Source organism: Oryzias melastigma, linkage group LG2, assembly GCF_002922805.2.
Source record: "Oryzias melastigma strain HK-1 linkage group LG2, ASM292280v2, whole genome shotgun sequence".
Lineage (NCBI taxonomy): Eukaryota > Metazoa > Chordata > Actinopteri > Beloniformes > Adrianichthyidae > Oryzias > Oryzias melastigma.
The window spans coordinates 12,157,577-12,165,946 of NC_050513.1; the positions used below are offsets into that span (position 1 = coordinate 12,157,577).

At 49.5% G+C, this 8,370-nt stretch overlaps 1 protein-coding gene across 1 annotated transcript in view; it reads right to left on the bottom strand.

Moving 5' to 3' along the window:
* unc13a (unc-13 homolog A (C. elegans)) overlaps positions 1–8,370 on the bottom strand; it is a gene marked incomplete at its 3' end in the record, with an annotated part of 21,411 nt that overhangs the window by 11,994 nt on the left and 1,047 nt on the right. Inside the window, 9 exon segments of the mRNA XM_024288959.2 lie at positions 2,954–3,073; positions 3,640–3,835; positions 4,145–4,174; positions 4,463–4,517; positions 4,612–4,682; positions 4,895–5,018; positions 5,485–5,602; positions 6,371–6,470; positions 6,550–6,579. Coding sequence (XP_024144727.1) covers positions 2,954–3,073; positions 3,640–3,835; positions 4,145–4,174; positions 4,463–4,517; positions 4,612–4,682; positions 4,895–5,018; positions 5,485–5,602; positions 6,371–6,470; positions 6,550–6,579 — 844 coding nt within the window.

Below are 8,370 nucleotides of genomic sequence, written 5' to 3' on the forward strand. Positions count from 1 at the left end.
AGGAGCCACCTCCAAAGGTCCAGACAAGTTCTCACAGCTCATCATTTGAGGAGAGCTGCAGTCAGAACAGTTCTGGTTCTGATCCGTGGAACTCAGGTCTCCTTTCAATAACAAAACAACTTCACGAAACGAGAGCGAAAGTAATCCGTCTGGGATCTCCTCAGAGGCTCCGCCTCCAGGTACACTTCAATGTTAAGAATGGGGTGGGGTAATTAAGTTTTGGTTTTTGGCAGGGAGAGGATGTGATACACAACAGATCCACACAGGAACTCCGACCAACAACCGGCAACCAACCTGTTTCTGAGTGCTGTGCCCCCCCCACCAAACACACACCCACACACACACAAAATAATAAACAAGCCACATTGTTTGCAAACTCTCAATTGTCAATAAAAGCTGGTAAAATGTTCATGAATGTTTGAAATTAAACTGAGATATAATAAAGTTCCTGCTGTTGAAATAGAGCCTAGCAGTGCATTGTCATGATGCTTTTATTTCTGCATTGACACAATATTCTCTTGATGTTTCATAGAGACCAGGCCAGCATAATACTGTCAGGGTGCAACCTGCCGTGTCCTCCTCCGACCACCAGAGGGAGCTCTCTCTGTACTGACTGCATCTGCTCACTTCCACTGCTGTCTTCATCATCAGCAGCAAACTGTTTATATTCCGGCTCACCACTCAGTTCTGTGCGAAGTCTTGAATCGCAATTCCTGCATTCAGTCTGAGCGTTATCCTTCATTCATCGTGTCTCCGTGTTCATCGTGTCTCCATGTTCGTGGGCGGCCGTGGTGCAGTGGTAGGGCGGTCGACTCCTGGTCAGAAGTGAGCGGGTTCGACTCCCGCCTTGCCCATGTGTGGAAGTGTCCTTGGGCAAGACACTGAACCCCGAATTGCCTCTGGTGGGAGGTTGGCGCCAGTGTTCGGCAGTGGAGCCACCACCAGTGTGTGAATGTGTGAATGTGTGAATGGGTCTGTGACTGTGGAGCACTTTGGGCCCTCGAAGGAGGGTAGAAAGCGCTATACAAGTATACGCCATTTAGCATATTTCATCGTCTCTCCATGTTCATCGAAGACACAATGAATCTTCACTAATGTGAAGATCAGAACAAACTAATGTGTGTTAGATGTAAAATATCAGAAATGATAACAATCTTCAGACACAGTTATAAATTGATTTGCTTGTTGTCCAAGTTTGTTTCTTCGTTGAAAATAACCTGCCTGGATCTAAACTTTCTCTGGAGTTAGCTGTTTTGGGGTCCAAACATTAACGATGTCCACTACACCCATGAAGGTGAAGGTTAATCAGGAGGGGCAAATGTACACATCATTAGAGGACTCAACATCTTTGGCAATTTTGGAAGAAGAAAATTAGAGACACTATGGTGGTGCAGTGGTTAGGATTGCTGCTTTGCCATAAGAACACAAGTTTGATTCCTTGTGGAACTTCATTTTTTTCTTAGTCCAAAAACATGCTCCGTACGATTATTTTTATTTTAAATTTTCGACAAACATAGATTGATTGAGTAAATAAAATTATTTCCTTTATAATGAATAAATAATGTAAACAAGCACGACCAATGAGTGAAAGAAACGGCTGGTTGATGTATAAATACATTTAACGGTTATTGAAAGGCTTTTATTTTTAGGAATTAGACTAAAACTAAACTGAACGATAGATGTTAAAACTGTTTTATAAACTAAATACATCAAAACAACTTTTACCACCTATCCATCTTCTTCCGCTTCATCTGGACCGGGTTGTGGGGGCAGCAGTCTAAGCAAAGTTGCCCAGACTTCCCTCTCCCCGGCCACTTCCTCCTGCTCTTCTGGGGGGACCCCGAGGCGTTCCCAGGCCAGCCGAGAAACATAGTCTCTCCAGCGTGTCCTGGGTCTTCCCCGGGGCCTCCCCCCAGTGGGACATGCCCGGAACACCTCTCCAGGGAGGAGTCCAGGAGGCATCCGGATCAGATGCCCGAGCCACCTCAACTGGCTCCTCTGGATGCAGAGGAGAAGCGGCTCTACTCCGAGCTCTCTCCGGGTGACCGAGCTCCTCACCCTATCTCTAAGGGAGCGCCCAGCCACCAAAACTCAACTTTTACCACAACTGAAATGATAGATTAACACTATGGTGACATGGTGGTGCAGTGGTTAGCACTATTGCCTCTCAACCAGACGTCCTTGGTTCAAGCCCCAGTGGGAACCTTCATCCGAGTGGACCACAAAGGGTTCAGTGATGTAAAATAAAGGAATGTTTGTTTCGGTCTGATGCTGCATTGATCTAAGAACTCACTCAGGATGAACATGGCCTTGGCTAAACAGCAGGTAGAGTGGTTCCAATGAACTAAAAGAGGTTAAAATTACCGTCACTCAAAACAGCTGGAGGAGATGTCATAAGAGAACCAGAATACATTTTTATCTACCTTTTAACTTCTTTTTACAGTAAATGAAAACTCGGTAATATTATCAGTTGGATGCCAGTAACTGCTTCATTTTACTGTAACTGTAAACACAGCAGAGTACTTGTGTACTGCGATTCATTTTTACCATTTACTGTAAAGGAACTACAGGACTCAGAAATTCTGCCACGTTTCATTTAGCACTAATAAAGATGTAAAATAGTGATTACTGGCATCCAGGTGCCAGTAATTACTGTAAAATCTACAGAAACTATTTTACACCGTCACACCGTCACGCACACACAGGACACCGCGTCTAACGAGCAGCAGCTGAGCCGGACCGCCACGTCTCCGGCGGCGGCTCGGCCGGGACAGATCCAGAAGTTTCTACAGAGAAATAGCAAACGTCCAACACAGAGGAGGTCAGAGCGCATGCATGCAAGCACAGCGAGCGAGGAGGACGGGACAAGTCCACCACTGACGTCACAGCCAAACATCACAGGCCGGAGCGGGGCAGGAGGAGGAGGAGTTGCAGAGGAGGTTCAGAGACCCACCTATCGGACAGCGAGTGCCTACTGTCTAGAGAATACTGACGGCTGGTGCGCCGGCTCGACCCCGAGCCTGAGTCGAGATCACTGCGCTCGTTGGTGGCAGAATCTAAACTATCATAGCGTCTGGCAAGAGGAGGGAGAGGGGAAGAGGAGCGTCAGTAGAGCTTCAAGTCAACGTGAACAGCTCGCTAAACCTCTGAGCAGCTCCACGGTCCACTCTGCTCACGTCTGTCTGTGACATTCAAGAGTTCCTCTGAGGAACAGTCCTCTCAGGACTTCTCAACGTCAGCTTCTGTCTGTCTAATGCTCACACTTTACCTGGACGTCTAACTGAATCTTTTGAAACTCTTCTGAAGAGCCTGAACACATATTTTAATGTTTTTATCTGTCCAGAGATTTCCATCTTCTGCCACTAATAGAGCAGCAGGAATCCCAGCGGGTTTCCAGAGCTCAGCCGTTCATTCATGACCTGCAGAGACCGAGCATCATAGCTGGAGGACGGGTTCTTCTCTGGAGGAGAGGAGCATTCTGGGATACGTTACCATGTAAGAGAAGAACCAAAACCTCACGATTATCTCCAAACTCCAGCAGGATGTTTCTGTTCTGTCAGAACCATCCTCACTTTTCTAAATCCGTCAAACCGAAGCGCCTTGGTAGAGGCGGGCTGCGGCCGGGCCCGCCGGCGTTACCTCATGCTTCTGTGGTCGTAGTCCAGCAGGTGGGCGTCGTCGCTGTAGGAGTGGCGGTAGTGCGGATGCCTGATGGGGTACTGGTGCATGGAGGCGTTGGGCTGGGAGGTGGTGTAGAAGGGGGGCGGCATGCTGTTACTGGTCTCACTGCGGTAGTCGCTGTCCCGGTCATCCACGGCGCTGTCCGGATCCTCGTCTGTGGGGGCGGGGGGGTTAAAACAAGGCATCAAGCTTGTGGAACAAAGAACAAAGTTCTCCACCGAGGGCGGACGTCGAGGTGTTCCTCACCGAAAAGGACGAAGAACACCACAGAACTTAGATTTAGGTTTCAGACTTAAACTTTGATGAAGTTGCTTATTTTGGGGCTTTGCTCGGGTGGGTAATTTTGACTCGTAAGGAGAGTAAACAGGAAGTATAAGTCACATCAGGACTGATGATCAGACGCAGAAACCAAAGCTGCTGTGAACTCAGACGTTTCAGTCAAAAGGGTTTGAAATGAACTCACTCTGCTGGTCCCCCCACAGGCTCCAGTTACCTGCACAGCAACAACACAGACAGACGTTTATCAGCTTCAGACCAGAGTCAGGAGCGTTTCAGGGAATCAGAAACTATTTTAAACAAGGAGATCTTTTTCTGTATAAACATTAACGGCTGAGGAAGCTAAATGAAAGATGCTAAGTTAAAGATACCAATGTAAAGATGTTAAAGATGATACTGTAAGAATGCTGAGGTAAAGACCTGTCCAGGGTGAACCCCACAGCCAGGACAGGCTTTATGACCCCAAAAGGGATAGAGCGGCTTGGAGAATGTCAGAGACACTTACAGCACTGTGTGGATGGAGCCTGAAGTGGTCTCTCCTGCTCCTCTTGATAAGCATACTGAAATGCGGAAAAGACACAGGAACTCAGATTGATGGATCAACTCAAGAAAATGTGGAGGAACAAACAGAAAAACATTTAAAACATTTCTCACATCCTGGTCTCTCATTGCATTGAGCTGCTCCAGCTTCTTCGCCCAGTATCTGGCCTCCTCCTCAGGAATATCTGCAGCACAAACCAAGCATCTGGTTACTCTGCTGTCCAGCACTTCAGAGGAACTGCAGAACGCCATCAGGCTGGAGAAGCACCATCACCGCAGGACCAGTTTACAGCATGAAACTCCTGAACGTTTAGTTTAGGAAAACTAAGAAGATCAAATCTGTGGGGAAATCCTTCCATGACAGAAAGGGTTTTTGCAGTCAGCTGGAAGGTCTGACCTAAGGGCAGTTCGAAGCGCGTGTCGAGCAGCAGCCTGTGGAAGGTGGGATCTTTGGTTCCACAGATCTCATTCTCAGACATGATGGCGTTGGAGTCCAGGGTCAACCACTGGCCCGGACCCTCCTGAGGAAGACAGGAGAAAGACGTCAGATGTCAGACACTGAGATCAAACATGGATCCTCGTTCTTCAGACGTTTTCTCAGAAATCTAAATGAAAACCACAGAGAAGGCAGAGGAAAGGCCTGAAGATGGAGTCTGACTGAGGCCGGGATCAGTCAGACTCCAAGCTTTCTTTAAAACCCCAATGAACCCATTAGATTAATGCTTTTGGAACCAGATTAGTCAAAGTGCATGTATGAAGGATAATGCATGGATCTGTGGATCAGCGGCTTCCTCAGGCAGGACTCGACCCAGCGGCAGTGTGAGCTAAAGGAGGAACTCGTGTGAGACAAGCTGCAGACGATGCAGATCAAAGAAACCCGTTTCAACACCGTCCACGAGTTAAGGTCCCTTTATGAAAAAGCCCCCCCCCCCGGCTTCACCAGAGGAGAAGGAGACCAAAATAAACGAGGGAGTGGGGGCGGCGTACCTCATTAGACTGCCGGATGCTGCGCAGGGGGATCCACAAGGTTCCCACCATGGTGTCCCAGATGAGCCCCTTGTTCCACACCTCCACGGTGAGGCCCAGATCCAGCCGGTTTATCTCACTGCGCCGCACATGGAGGGGAGGAGACACAAATGAAGGGAAAGGCGGCGAGATAGAGACGGACTTGAACCAATCTGTCAGCCCAAAGGGATCGTGGGAGATTCTGAGCACGCCGTCTGGCAGCATCCAAGAGCAAACAGACGGCAAAGACCGAGCAGAGCGGCCACGCTTCCAGCCCGGTTCTGTACGCTGACGTCTGAAGGAGAACGGCTGGTCTTTAAAACATGTTAAGACATTCATTCATCTCCTGAACCGTTGAAAACATCCTCAGGTATCACAGCTTCAGTATGAAAACAGAACGATGTCTGGAATCAGACGGACTGTAGATCAAAGCCAAAAACAAACATAAACTGGAATATGGATCCCAGCGTGGAGCATCAGCAGGGATCATCGGAGCGGATCGGAGCGGATCGGAGCGGATCGGAGCGGATCGGACCTGATCCTCCTGCTCTTCAGGAGGGCGGAGCCCAACATGACTCACCTCTGGAAATCTCTGAATCAACACAAATGTCTCCTCACAGTTCATGGCGTCTGTGCACCGAGGAAACAAGGAAACCAGCAGCTTCATTCAAAGTCCACTTCATAACTGGAACGTAGCAAAAACATGGCCGACATCGGTCCGTCCCTGAAATATCCAGTATTGAGTTTTGATGCTGCTTTACGCCTCTGTTTGATTTTATAAGATCTAAACGGTCATTTTGGATAAAGAAGGAGATTTTCAATCTAGAGTGGGTTCAGCCGAGCGGTCGGAGGAAGGAAAGGAACTCACAACATGAAGTCCTGCTCCCAGCTGGGCTGGCTGCCCCGCACGGCGATGGTGGTGCTCTTAACATTCTGCACCTTCAGGGTCACATAGGTGTTGAACTTCTCTGTGGAGAAACATGACGGAGTTCCGATGTCGGATCACGGATCAGAACCAGAGACTCTGCACAGACGAGAGGCGCTCACCTTGGACACCATCCAGTTTGGCTTTTTTCACTGTGAACAGACACAAAGAAAGGAGTCAGTCTGTCCGTTTCAAAACGTCTTCATGAAGAAAAGACTTTAGTTATTTCGGTCAGTATCAGTCCTGGCAGCTCACAGGACAGGTTAAGTGCATTCTGGGAAATGGGTGCAGCATCTATTGGAGTCCAGTTGAAGGTCTGAATCAGAACGCCTCCTGGATCTGAGCCGATGGACCAGAACCAGGAGGTTCTGGTCACTGTGGATTTTCATGTCTGTCGGATCAAAGATTAAATCTGATCTGATCTCACATTCAATAGGAACGTTTTCAGGTCACCTGATCATGGGTCATGTGATCAAAGCAGGAAGTGAAGAAGTACTGTAACGGGGGACACCAACACGCACACGTTCATCACTGAGCACACGCAGACTTCTTAATATAGCTTTACCCAGAATGCCCCTGGGATGAAGCCTCGTTTGAGCATCGCTGTGATTCATGGGGCAGCTGGGGGGGGGGCATCACTCACTCCTTCACAACCCCCCGCCCCCCCACACACGCACACACACGCCCCGAGCCATGGACCCGCCCCTTTTTCACACCCTCTCTCCTACACCTCCCGATCATGTGGCGCGTTTGCACGTGCGCTCTTTCTTTCGTTTGTGCTCCAATAATCTCTCGGCGGGCCGGATGCAGGCGGGGACAGCAGCATCCCCATTCTAAAAATAACCACTTCTGAGTGTGGCGGGGGGGTTACTGCACGTTTCTGCACACCCCCACAGAAATGTTGCAGCCACAGCAGTTACTGGGTCTCTGCCTTCACTGGAATCCTCTGCAGAGCAGAACCTTCCCCAACAGAACCTCCGTCCAGAGGAAGGTTCTGAAGCCACTCGAGAGGAACCAGGAGACCAAAAACTGGAGCCTTCAATCCTCCATGAATGTTATGTACCAGTGAGACTCCACAGTGGAAACGTCCACCGAGAACGGTTCAGGTACGATGGTGATGAAAGACAGAACTGGAGCAGTGAAAACAGCAGCATCATGCTTTTATTGTGAAAGGATCTAAAAACACCTTTAATGTCAGTTACTAGACCTGACAGTGTGGTGGGAGTATGGTGGAGTGATGATGGTGTATAGTGGTGGTGGTATGGTAGTGACATGTGGTGATGGTTCCAGGATGTCCCGGTGAGACATGACCTGGGATAGATGGATGTCCCGGTGGGACATGACCTGGGATAGATGGATGTCCCGGTGGGACATGACCTGGGATAGATGGATGTCCTGGTGGGACATGACCCTCGATAGATGGATGTCCTGGTGAGACATGACCCGGGATAGATGGATGTCCCGGTGGGACATGACCCGGGATAGTCAGATATCCTGGTGAGACATGACCCGGGATAGATGGATGTCCCGGTGAGACATGACCCGGGATAGATGGATGTCCCGGTGAGACATGACCCGGGATAGTCGAATGTCCCGGTGGGACATGACCTGGGATAGATGGATGTCCCGGTGAGACATGACCTGGGATAGTCGGATGTCCCGGTGGGACATGACCTGGGATAGATGGATGTCCCGGTGAGACATGACCCGGGATAGTCGGATGTCCCGGTGGGACATGACCCGGGATCGATGGATGTTGTGGTGGGACATGACCCGGGATAGTCGGATGTCCCGGTGGGACATGACCCGGGATAGTCGGATGTCCCGGTGGGACATGACCCGGGATAGATGGATGTCCTGGTGAGACATGACCCGGGATAGATGGATGTCCCGGTGGGACATGACCCGGGATAGATGGATGTCCCGGTGCTGATTCAGCTTCT